General features: G+C 39.5%; 1 protein-coding gene across 1 annotated transcript in view; it reads right to left on the bottom strand.

Annotated features, from left to right (window-relative positions):
- Positions 1 to 13,020, bottom strand: part of tjp2a (tight junction protein 2a (zona occludens 2)) — a 39,680-nt gene extending 26,660 nt beyond the window's left edge. Inside the window, exons 1-2 of the mRNA XM_087172240.1 lie at positions 12,853 to 13,020; positions 1,985 to 2,114 (exon numbers count right to left, since the gene is read on the bottom strand). Of these exons, the coding sequence (XP_087028366.1) occupies positions 1,985 to 1,990 (6 nt within the window). The 5' untranslated portion in view covers positions 1,991 to 2,114; positions 12,853 to 13,020. The remainder of the gene's footprint in view (positions 1 to 1,984; positions 2,115 to 12,852) is intronic.
- Positions 13,021 to 13,673: the final 653 nt, after the last annotated feature.

Genomic DNA, 13,673 nt, shown 5'->3' with positions numbered 1-13,673 from the left:
AGCCTTTATCTGGTATTTTATCAGCACAAAACAAATCACAGATAAGAGCACCAGCTGACCCTGAAAATGTCCAAAATCCCTAATACCATCTATATGTAACCGCTTCTTTCAATATCCACCATTTTAACAAATGATATAACATTTTCTGCTGGTAAAACACTATCCAGTTTAAGGAAAGCAATTGTGCAAGAATGAAATAGTGACAATTTAAGAAAAATTAAGGTCAATTAATTCAAATGACCACATTTCGCATCGACTGAAATATGAGAAACAGACCTTAAAATAGGCCGTCCCAATGCAAAACAGCTTCACTGGCCTGAATAAATTGTGCGACCAAGTCATTAAAACAATGAAGTTTCTGGGACATGACATGTCTCCCTGGTTAGTCATCATCCTGGATGCAGGACGAGTCACTAAAGCGTGGTTGTATTCAAATAAGGTAACATGAAAGAAGTCTGGGAGACACCAAGTCACTCATATTTTCAAAAATAATCATTGTGTCAGGGGAGAAGCAGCCTTGTTTACAGCTTACCAACTATTTTTAGACACACTAAAAAAAGATGCAAGGATGCATTTTTTATTCTTATCCAATGATGGGATTATGAGTATGATAAGATTAAAATTCATAAAATTTTCATCAAAAGAGAAACACCCAGTCATCAATGTGATGTTAAAGGATGAAAATCAGCAGTAAGATTAAACTGAGGGGTTTTCACACCAGCAACTGACAGCCAACAAGATACAGAATTCACAGTATAACAGAAATAAATGACAGGTTTAGTTTTTTTACTGAAAATTTCTCACCACTATGTGTACAAAGAGAAATCATGAAAGTAGCTGCCTCATGCTTGCATGTGATGTGGATTCAAACAACATAAATGGCACTCTCAGAGAGTCTGTAAGATTTTGCACCAAACCGTACAAAATCACAGATCTCAGCACTATTAATACGTCCGATTTCTTACATCAAGATCTATTATTACATTATTTCCTCAGAAATTGACAAAAGTTAAAGCATCATGTCAAAAATGCTCTATCTCGCAAAGTTAAGTGATAAGAAATTCCTGCATCAACCGCTTAAACCAGCTCAGCACCAACAATGAACGGGTTCTTTCCTGGCCCACGCCCCACCCTTCCAGCAAGTGTGATGCAAATCAGTTCAGTACTTTTTATGTAATCCTGCTGACAAACAAACAAACACAGACACGATTGAATCCATAACCTCCTCGGCAGAGGTAACTACCAAGCTTGTACGCCACCACCAACCAAACTGTGCCTGTCCAGACTCATGTGATAAATGTAGTGATGACTTTTCAACCTGGCAGCACAGATGATCTATACAATCACCACAGGTTCAAGGTGAGCACCCAAGATTAACATCACCAGTTCAGTATCGGACCAAATGTGAAATATGGTCACAATCTCCCCTTCTGTTCCTGAGTCATGGCGATGAATAATAATTCCAGGAACATTTTGATCTCACAGTGAAGTTGACTTTTGACATTTGGATATGAAATGTCATCACTTCGTCATTTTATCCTCCGAGACATTTGTGTGAAATTCTGTCATAATTAGCGTATGAATTCTTGTGTATGGCCAAAAATGTGTTTTGTGAGGTTGACCTTTGACCTTTGGCCAACCTATTTGTTCATCCATGAGTCCAAGTGAATGTTTGTGCCAAATCTGAAGAAATTCCCTCAAGGCGTTTGCATTCACGAGAATGGGACAGAACACACACGGACTGACAACCTAAAAACATAATGCCTCTGGCCATGGCTTTTGACAGCACAGGGGCAACTCTACAGTATAAAACATGCTAATGCTAATGCTTTAATAGCAGAACATATATAGGAGTATGAGTGTAGACATGTGTAAACACTGTAACACACAGTAGGGCGTTAACAGGACCACATGCACAGTGTAGAGACAAAGCTGGCACCAAATCAGACTCTGTGTCACATCAAGCATCATGTAAACAACTTACCATCATAATAGCCGAGTAGCTGCGTGAAGAGAGGCGGCGGAGATACAAGTACTGGGCTTCTCTGGACCAGCAGAACTTGCGGCTGGACTTGAGCAGGTCAGTGCTGGTCTGGTCAGAGCCAGGCTGTTCCCTGTGCACAGTGAGAGAAACACACAGTCAACTGATAACTCTTTACTACGTACCAATGGAAAATAATTCAACAAGATCAATCAAAATATATCACATTCACTCTGTAGATCTTTGAAGGAGAGAGGTGTGAGTTATAATGAGTGACGTGAGTATTTTTTTACTCATAAACAGGTGATTTTTTATACAGCGTGCTCCTTATAGTATTTGCAAGTTGTCAGGTAAATATTGAAGGGAAACTAGACACAAAGCTAATTTACTCATCACATTTAATACTACTCAGTCTGAGAAAATAACCATGGTGTCAGAGTGATGTCTGTACCGTTTTCTCATCTTGGACTTTGAGACTACAAATTAGAAAGTTGTCAAAAGACCTGGGCATTTACCAGGCAGTCGGTATAATGAAAATGACAGTATACAGTTGCATTGTGGGAAATATAGGATGCAGTGTTCTTGGAGTTTGACTCCTGTCAGGGAATACAAAACAATATTTCAGCCTCTGATGCTTTAAATTTGAGGATCCTTTTTAAAAACGTCTGTCTCTTGTCTACTCCTTTGTAGAAGTGGGCAACATCACAGTGTATGCAGGAATGCAATAACACTAACTAAAATATACCTTTCTTAACCCATTTACAAGGACCTGTGATTTTGCATGTTTAGGTCTATTTACTGAAACATAACAGCTAAACCTGTTTGAATGCATATTCTCTCCATCATTGTCCTCTATTGGATTCCATTCATTTTTGTAAGGTATGAAAATAAATTAAGAGACATTGAAAATCTTCTTCAATTGTGTAATCCATCACACATCACATCAAGAAGGCATTATTTTTTGTTAAACTTGCATATATATTGTTGTAAAGTTGTGCATACTTCCCAAATCAATCTGCCCTTACAACTTCATTACCATGTACTGATAATAAATGAACTTTATGCGTCTTACAACTGTAGCAGGTTTCAACAATGCTACTTAATTTTCATAGTGTATGGTAAGAAGAAACAAAGCTCTAGAGGGTAGTAAAATATATGAAAGGATCTAAAACATGCGTTAAAAATGGTCAACAGAAAAGTGGAGTATACAGTTGCTGTGTACCCAAAATAAAGCTAAATGTTTTCAAGGATTTGTTAATATTTTTTGGAGACCAGAAGTGTCAGATAAATTCTTTGATTTCAGAGCCAGAGGCAGGAAATGGCGGCAAGTTCAAGCAGAGAATTTTCTGGTTAGTGTTTGCTGATCAAAACTCAAAGACAAACTCCAATGCTCAAACAATTAGTCAGTTTAAGAGACAATTCAAATTAACAGACAAAGATTTAGAAAACTGATTAATCGTCTAAGTCATCATTCTCTATAGTTCCAGCTTCTCAAATTTGACAATTAGCTGCTTAAATATAAATTGAATAAATTAAATTGACTATATATTGGGCTTTGGAATGTTGGTCATTATTTGAAGACATGTCCTTGGACTCTGAGATCTTGTGATGGATATTATTATTTTATTTGTAACTTTTTGGTGACATTCTCTACCTAATGTTTTACAAATTAAAAAGTAGAGCAAGACCCTGCACTCCCACAGACATCACAGATTGCAACAACCTCCCTTTGCGACACATAAAACCTAGACTGTTGAGGAAATATAGGCCAAATATTTCAAAGACCAAAGGCTCAGATGGGGAAAAATCTGAGCTATAACAAAATCAGCCACGTGTTTTACTAAAACTGAGCCACCCGGGTATGGCTCACTAAAGCCAGATTCACCTGCACACAGATACTACTCACTATAATACTATAATCTGCAGTCTCAGTTCAAGAGCAGCATTTCTGACCTGATAGCTAACAACGTGTCCCAACATGTGGCAATCTATGCCGAGCTGAAACAATTTCATGGCAGCGAGTCAGATATGAGTCAGAAATGAGCTTTCTCCTGCGCTCGGTCTGAATAAACACAGAACACAATACACTTACTGCAGTGATGCTGTGCCCAGAGTGAAGAAAGCAAATCGTTTCTGCATGACTAAAACTGCTGCCACTTCCACATTAAGCACAGACTTGTAGGTTCAGAGGGAACAGAAGGAAGGGCTTTGCATCTCCACAAACCACTCAAGTAATCCAAGACATAAAAGAAGGGTTCAGATCTCAGCTGGGCATGGACGCATGAACTTGTTAGGGGCAAGAATTTGTACTGCGTTATACTGACAGGTGTTTCTATTATTCTGTCCACCCCATTTATATCAATGTGTGTAATATAAATAACAAACACACCTCTCTGTACAATGTACAACAACCTACATCCTCCAGAACGGCCACACAGTCAAGTCAACACTTCTCTGAAACTGTTTAAACAACTGATCATTATAACCTTCATAAAGAGACACTTTACTATCAGACTGCTGTATTAGACTGCATTAGTGAGCGCACATGTGTATAACATGCAAAATGTATAGTACAAGTGAATAAAGCTATGATATGCAAGGCATGGACAGAACCAATAAAAAGCATAATGAGTCTGGCAATGTTATATATGATATAAACAACAAGCAAGTATCTAATATGTTCAGTGTTAAAAGATAGCTTTATGTTGCATGTATGTTGTTTTACGGTTGTATGTCACACAACATTGTGATAAACTGTATATCAATGCAAAAAAAGAACCTGAGCAAGAGACATGCTTGACATGCTTCCAGTTCCAGTTCTCTACCTGAAACAGGATATTGGTTATATATGTATTTACAAGTGTTAGTTGCAGAAATACAGACTGATACAAAAAGATATATTGCAGGTTAATAGGTAGGGTTAATAGGGGTTAAACAAATCAAGTAAATTGTATCCGGTAGCAAGTCGGTTTGTCTAAAACAAGTAAAAACAAGTTTGAGAAAAGATTTGTAAATGTACTTAAAACTGTAGCTTAACTACTGTGGCTCTGAAAAAGATTATCGTTTCAGTGCTTTAACATTTCACCGTCCAATCACAGGACACTACTGCTCTGCTAGTACTATGAAAAGCATAGTACTAGCACACTACTACTATGAATATGAAACGTGATATAAAGGCTTGTCTTTTCATGCATTGCAGTCACTTTCAAAAAGAACAGCCTGTCATAAAAAAGACCCACAGCAGAGTTTACAAATGACACCTCAAACATACAGTGTCTCCCTGCAGGAGTAGGGAGACACTACTCTTCTGACACTTCAAACCTTATGTCCAACTTCTTTGCAACAGTCTGAGACATTCATGTTGATGCCATATTTCAATCATTCTATTCACAAAAGAAAACATGACCAGATACCACTAGATGTTACTCCGTTTTATTGTTTCAGTGAGTGGACCCTTTAATAAAAGGGACATTTTTGATTTAATACGTTTCTTCCCAAATTCATCTGTTGCCTCCCTGAACTAGTCTGTAAGGTAACCATATATCTGAAGCATCATCAGGATTTAGAAACAGATCCTTCAATGTTAATGACAAACAGACACGCACAGCGGTCTAACTCACCCCGGGGGTCTCCACAGTTTCCTGCCGGGTGGCAGGAGCTCCCTTTTGTTGAGGGGTACGATCCCCATGGCCGCCTGCATGATCGTGATGAACTTCTTAAACTTCATCTTCTAATTCTCCTCTAATACAGAGAGCATCACACACACCACGCTGCTGACTGCTGCTACACTTCCATCACTCATCTTCTAACAGTGCGCAACACCAGCAGCGGATTCAACATCTCGGCGTTTGCTCTTCTCCTTCTGTATCATCAGCACTACAAACTTGTCCTATCTTGCCGCCTCAGTGCATCAGTGTCTCCACGCGAGCCGCAGCTTCAGCACCCGGAGCGGCGCGGCCCCTGTGGTGTGGCTACTACGATTCCTGTCCCAGACCGCCGACTCTGAGATGTCCTTTTTGCTTTTCAGAGCGAGGGAGGATAAAAGAGGAAAACAAACGGCCACGTTCCTGCCAGGCGGTAGGCAGGCCGAGCGGGGATGACACCACGTCACTCTTACATAATTCTGGAGCTTCTCTGGACATTACATTAATGAAAACGCAGCCTCTGCCACCGCCATCACCGCCACTACTGCTGCTGCTGCTGCAGCTGCAGCCGCTGGGATAATTGTGGTACTAAGCCCTGACAGATCATGTATGCTCCCCGCCCCCTTCTATAATCCCCCATCCAAGCTTAGTCTTCTTGCCATTTACACCCGGACAAACCCATCTACTTCACCCTCACATACTCTCACACCTCTGCCCCAGGCCTCAGCCCTCATGGAGGTTCATTAATGACAGAACTACTTCTAAACAAATCTTAAGCTGTAATCACTCCGGACAGATTGGTACAAGACACGTTTTCAGAGCGATGTCCTGATTTTGTGGACGTTTCATTAGAAATCTGCTCGACCACTCGAATTTAAAAAGAAACGTGTCCCCCACTTTAATAGTGTGCATCACTGATGTGCTTTAATAGTTTCTGGACATCAATGGAGATCTAAAGCATGGAATAAGATGCATCAGGCAACACTTGTTAGTCAGATCAGGACTTTGTTTTCCTAAAATTTGTCTCAGACAGAACTGGATGTGTATCACCTCAACCAAACTCGTCCAATTCAGTGGTTCTCAAACTTCTTCTCGTCAAGGACCCCTAATGTCACATTGATTTTTGCTACTAAATGTTTTATTACAGAAAGGGTTTTAAACCCCCGACCAAAATAGTCATACATTCTGTCACTGTGCGACTTATGGGTGCAGTTATAGTGAAAATAAATTATTACCCTTTTTGTTCCCCAGGAACCCCCTCAAGGACCCCTGGGGTTCCCTGGACTCCACTTTGAGAACCACGCGTCAAACTGACCATTTTTTAAGTTACAAAAACTGAAACTAGTGTTGTTCATAATTAACCGACAATAAGATATTTGACTGATTGACATCATCAATTAAACAGTTATAATATCCTGGGACATCCGTACCATCTGTTTACAAACTGTGCACCAGACTAACCTCACAGCCAGTCCACATGTAGCAATTTCTGAATACGAGCCAGAAGACAAGCCGAGGACTGAGGTCGGCCTGGTCTGTTTATTTTATTTAAAGGTCTGAAAAATGCGACTGCAGGTCGTTTTGTTAAACTTTTGAATGTTTCTGATCATTAATCAGCTGAGAGCGGCGGAGGAGGACCAGGAGGAGGTTTTTGAGTGCTCTCGGTGCTGGAGGATTCAAGGTGTGTTCTTGTTTTGTTTATCTGCTCATAGATTAGAAAGTCTGGCTGCTATTTGCTATTTATTTTAAGTTATTTAATATTCTCCTACACAGGAGAGGCAGCATACTCGGCGCCAGAGGATTCAATATGTGTTATGTTTACAGTCACTCCAGTATGTGTCCAGTATATACACGGTTAACAGGTTAACAGTTGGTTAATGAGTTTCCACTATCTGTCAGAAGAAAACTTTTCTATCACTAATTTCGTTTATGTACATATATAATTGATTCTTTATCATATTCAGCTACTTTGAAACACTGCATTCTTTTGGCAGCTGATGAGCATTTTTTAAATAGTACTTACTATCACAAAATGGTGTCAAAAAAAAAAAAAATTAAACCACAGCCACCTACTTCATTTCAACGAGGCCACTGAGGTAACACAGCAGGGACATCGATGCAAAGGGGCTCCAGCCAACACACATGGTGGCCTGCCAGAAAGTTGGAACTGGCTCAGCTTTTCTACTACACAATCAAAGCAAATCTGCAGTCCGTTTTCAGTGCAGGTTTCAGACTGAATGCCCAGCAACAGCACAATTTTTTTTGGGCAGTGTCTAAGAAAAAAGCTCATGTAGCCCACTGGAAAAAAGCCCAATGTGATAAAGAGGACAGGCTCTAAGAGGATGACACCTTCAGATCAAATCTGATCTCACGTGCACTCTCAAACCTGGATTCACAGACTGATAACAGTTTTTTTGCACTTGTTTGTTTTGTCATTAATAAACTTTCATAATACACCCCCTCCCCAAAATGCTTCCCCCTGATAAGGAGGAAGTAACACCCTCCACTCTTACACTGATGCTAACCCCCGGCGTGCACGCCACACAGATTAAATGTCTGTATCGTGTCATCCCCGAGTCACCAGCTGACAGCAGGCTGCCATGTCCTGGGAGGGCTGAAATAAATAAATAATCTCTGCACCCTCATGATGAGCTGCCAACCAATGCAAACTCTGGACAGGATTTATATTCCAGCAGCTTGGAGGTCTGGATTACGGCTCTGGACGGTCGTGCCATGAGAGCTGCTGCAGATTTCACTGAGCAGCAGAAATCCCTCAGCACTCCAGGGGGGGGGGGGCAAAACACCAGGAGGATGGCGGGGGAGACACAAAAATAACAAGCGTCTATTTTTAAAAACATTGGGTAAGAACACTACAAAAGGAAGAAGAAGAAGAAAAGGAAGGAGAGAGGTTTTTTCAGTTCACCCTGTGTGTCGTCTTTGTGGCGGGAGCCCAGATCAGGAGCCTCGTTTGGGCTGAAAGCGGTGAGGACACCAAACCATTAAGCTGTGCAAAATTCACACAGCAGCATGACATTCACAGGCGGTTTTATCATAATCCAACACCTTACTCTAATCTCACACTGCACACTCATCCAGCCCAAACTGCATTCAAAGTGTGTGTGTGTGTGTATATGTATGTATGTTCTGGGGTACCACAGCATACAGACCGAAATGTGCGCAAACGCAACACAGAGGAGAACAATCCCACCTGTGCACACCTGGTGTCTGATTAACCAAAGTGTAAGCAACCCAGAGACTATAGATCTGTGACGCACCTGTTTTTGTTCTCTTTATCCACGTTTGTTCTGCAGGTGACATCACTTTGTTTTTATCAGGGCTGCACGATATGCAAAACAAATCATGTACGGATATTTTGGCATATACTCCGTTATGTGATTTCAGTTAAAATGGTTGTTTTTGCATTTAATTTTCCCTGGAAAAAATATAAAAATGATGATAATGTGATTTTTGTTGGGCCGTGTACCCACAAACATGGGGTCTCTCATTAGCAGCGCAACGCTTATAGTGCTAGCAATGCACAACATTTCACCTTTATCAAAAACATTTTTTTTTGCAGTTCCTACGATTTGGATATTGCACTTGGCCATATAGCGATTTCAATTATATTTCAATTAATTGTGCAGCTTGACTTTTTATAGATCAAAAGAACAAAAATATAGGAGAGTGGTCTGTCTAGCAGCTGAAGAGCTCCATGTTTTTTGCTGGAGAAAAAAAAGGAGATTTAGTAGTAATACTGCTTTGTGTTTGATGAACGTGGACATAGACCGTTATTTGCTAGTATGTTAATTAAGGTTAAACAATATCCCAAAAAAATCTAATCACGATCATTTTGGCAGATATTGCAATATGAGTCACCATTTCAGTTGGAATGGTGATTTTTACATTTAATTTTCACAAAAAAAATAAATAAAAAAATGATGATAATGTGATTTTTGTTGGGGGCTATACCAAACAAACATGTTCCCTTATGCCTGGAGAATATGATTTGCAGGCCAGGGCATCACAAGACAGCACCACAATGCTTCATTAACAGCATGCTGTGACATATTTCACCTTTATCAAAAAAGTTGCACATCCTGTGCTTTGGATGCTGCATTTGGCCATATTGTAATTTTGATAATATTTTGATTAATTGTTCAGCCATAATGTAAACCCCATCATAGGTTCATATGAGTCTTTAATAGGCATTTCAACACAGCCAGAAATGTTAACAACTACCAAATAAGTCCAGTCATCTGCCTCAGTCTGCACTCTTAAATCAAAGATGATAAAACAACGCTGACTGACTAATATCAACATTCATATCTTCCAGTTTAAGTTTGCACAGATGGTTGCATGATGGATTGTAGCTATTTCCTGGCCAAGATCTGATGTCTTACTTATTAAGAACAACATGTTAAGCTTCTTGGCTTTCTTTCTTTTTTTTTTTGTTTTTGGGGGGGGGCAAGTTATGCTGCATTTTCATAACTGCAATATGAAACACTTTAACCTTTGGCTTTGCATTTTTCCTATTTGAAATCATGCCTTTTTTGTTTCAACAGCAAAAATCAAGCCAATTTATAAAACAGCAGCTAGATATACTCTCATGTGGATATTACATATAATTTTTTCCTCTCTGTTTTAATCCTTTTATTTATATCTTTTTTTGGTTGACCTGCTTCAGACCTGCAGATTTACTGGTTAAAAAGGCTCTAGTTTTAATTATGAAAGAAGTCGGAGAGTGATTCCCTCTTCCAGCTAATCCCTTTGTCACTGCATGTTTTCGCTTTTTAATGAACTCTGAGAAGGCCTTCTATTTTTTCCCTCTTTTTCTGCAGGGCGAGCAAATGTAGCTGGAGTTGTTTGGTCGTCTTAATGCTTTTACATAAGCAGTTTGTTTCTCTGCCCCTTGTCACTCCCACACGTGTTGCGAGTAGCGCTGTGATGCTGCATTACTGAGGCCCAAGACCATTATGCAATGTCCATATGCAATGCATGTGCGAGCCAGATGGAGGGGACACATGCCACTCACAAATCTGTGATGAGAGTGTAGAGAGAGAGAGAGAGAGAGCGAGAGAGAGACTGACAAACAATCAGGAGAATCAGTGTGTGCACGTGCCCTACACAGGTATAATTCATTATTATAATTATTATAATCATTAAAATTCAGGGAACGTGAATTGACCGGGAGAGGCAAACTGATCTATTAATAATAACCTATTGTTTCTAGGAATTTGTTGGTTATAACAACCTGAAGCTGCATTTAGACAACAAGTCAGCAGGACAAAGTGTATTACATTGGTTCTCGTTTCCACATTCACTCCAGTGACAGTGGAGCTGCCATTCAGGGAGCTGGTCTGGTCACTAGGTCAAGGACACTTGGACATGTGGTCAGGAGAAGCCAAACCACACAACCAAACTGTGCTACTAGTGGGGGACATGTGGTACCTGCTGAGCGACAGACCCCACCAGAAGGCTTTTTGTTCCCCATCGAAGACATTTTGACACGTCACAGTTGATTAAAATGATTGGTTGGATTCTATTTAGTTGCCTCTGTTTAAGGTTACTGGTATTATGCATGCTAGCTCGCTGTTATAATGTAATGGCTTACTGGTACACTTGAACTGAAAGGAGCCATTGTCAATGTTATTATAACAGCTATGTATTTCCTGCTATGAAAAGTCAAAATGTCTGTGAAAGGGGACTGTTGCAGAGAAGGCTTAGAAACACAATCATTAAGACCATCATACTTGCCGAAAATTATCTTAACAGCTAAATGAATACATAAAATGAGAAAAACCAATATATTTAAAAAATGTTCGTGTTTTGGTGGCCAGTCAAAAATTTCTTGGGGGAGAATTTCTACTCATGACCTTAATATTTCTATATGTCTGGCTACAGCGCTAAATGCACCTATAAGTACACCAGATTTATACCAACATGATACACAGACGCAATAAATTGAAAAATGTAAAAGGGGGGGTGTTTATAGATTATACTCCGCTAGTTTATTCTCAGCTCCACAATAAAACCTTCACCTTCGTGAAGGTTAAAGTTCAGTTGTTTTTTTTCAAACTACAGTGCATCCTACAAAATGATCATACAGTTGAATCTCTCTTAAACAGATCTCATTGATATAAACAGGGTGGACAAAATAATAGAAACACTTAGTATAACAGAATACAATTCAACAGTTCCACAAACTGCAGCCTTCAAAATGACCATAACTTTGACTGAACACCTCTTTAAAAACAGTTTAAACAACTGAACATTAACCATCATGAAAGCTGGGTTTATTTCAGGGCTATTGTATTAGACTGTAAGTTTTCGCTAGGTGTACCTAATAAACTGCCAACTGAGTCTATACTAGGGGTATGATAGACGAAACATTAAAAATACTGCATACCACAAATGAGTAGAATTCAAACTTTGGATTAAAATTCCACAGCACCACAAACTCCCTATAAAATTAGCATAAAGTTAACTCAACAACAGTTGAGTGAACAGTTAAATTTAACATTGTAACTTTACGTAAGTAGTACTGTAAGCTACTGGCCTGTGTATTGCTGGGCTGTTATTTTAGCCTGCATTATTTTAGCTGGGTAATAAAGTGGAAACTGAGTGTACAGCCTGTAACCAGTAACTCTTAATATCAGGCATGTAGTGGAGTAATTAACTACAATATTAGCCTATGAAATAAAATGGAGGCGAAGGTAGTCTAATCAGAAATGTGTATTTAGTCACTTCAGTAAAGGAAGCGTACTTTAAACTTTAAAATAAGTTGTTTTACACACCTGTAAACTAAGTTAAGTTGCTCAAAATACTGGTTCCTATCCGGTAGAAACACACGCCACACATTGGGAATACACAAGACTTTTGTGTGTGTGTGTGTGTGTGTGTGTGTGTGTGTGTGTGTGTGTGTGTGTGTGTGTGTGTGTGTGTGTACTGGGGCTTGGTACAAGGCATGAATGAGCACAAAGCAGAAACTGCAACAGCAACACTGAGGCCTGAACACACCGTAACTAACATTTGTAGTTTGGCTCACAAGAAACTGTCAAATAAACGCGGTAATAAGGGACTTTTGTCTCTTTAAGACAACGATAGAAATGCTATGACTTAAAGTGTAGACGAGTGTAGACAGTAAAATGTCCTAATATGGCAGACAGTGCAACGAGACACGGTGAAAACATGTCGACATTCATGGCGAAACTCAGTGGATCAACTTACCAGGTGAAACTCCGTCTGCTTCCTGCTTGAATGTGACCACAGCAGAATAACACAGGCAGAGCTGGATGAGAAGGAGGCTGAGGACGATGCGGGTTGTAACGAGACAGATTATTTTGGTAAGTATTTTGATTTCGCCCGGTCCAAATGAAGCGATTTCCTGGTTCTCGCAGGTATATGGGCGTGGTTTAGAAACTGCAGGTGTGTTGCGTGCAGGCCGCTGCAGCTCTGCTGTGACTCCCTCTGGGTGCGGAGGCGGTGTCATTCCTGAGTCACTCATACTGTAACCTAAATGTGACATGATGACTCAGTTTAACGACAAATAAACGGAAGCTGACCACACAAGGTAATGAATTGTTTCACTTTAACAAATTCCGCATAGGTTTCCTATTTCACCACAGACTGTGACTTGACGGGCTGATGATTCTGTTATTGATCCCAGTAATAAACAGATTTTGTATATTGTTTTTTTAATTCCATCAAAATAATATTTAAAGTACCAGTTAATGTGTGTTTCATGTGGCGGACAACAGGTGAAAAATGGATATAGAAGCATTCTATCAATTAATATATAATTGGACACTAAGAAGAAGGATTACTAAAAGATTGACACACATTTAAAAGATTTATCAATCAGCTTCAGTTTCAGTTGATCAGTTGATATTTAAATGGACAATAAAAAGCTTCAAATGTATCATCCATTAATTAGGTGAAATTAAAAAGGGGTTTATGAAAATGAATCTATCACACATGAAGTGTATTTTACATGGGATTTCTTACATTTCACATGTGAAATATCGTCTCATGCTGATATCATTTGTCAA

The sequence above is a fragment of the Seriola lalandi genome, unplaced genomic scaffold (genome assembly GCF_002814215.2).
Source record: "Seriola lalandi dorsalis isolate HSWRI2012SDOR001 ecotype SW California unplaced genomic scaffold, Sedor1 jcf7180002052129, whole genome shotgun sequence".
Taxonomy (NCBI): Eukaryota; Metazoa; Chordata; class Actinopteri; order Carangiformes; family Carangidae; genus Seriola; species Seriola lalandi.
The sequence above is the reverse complement of the archived record's forward strand: the minus strand, read 5'-3'. Positions and strand labels throughout refer to the sequence as shown.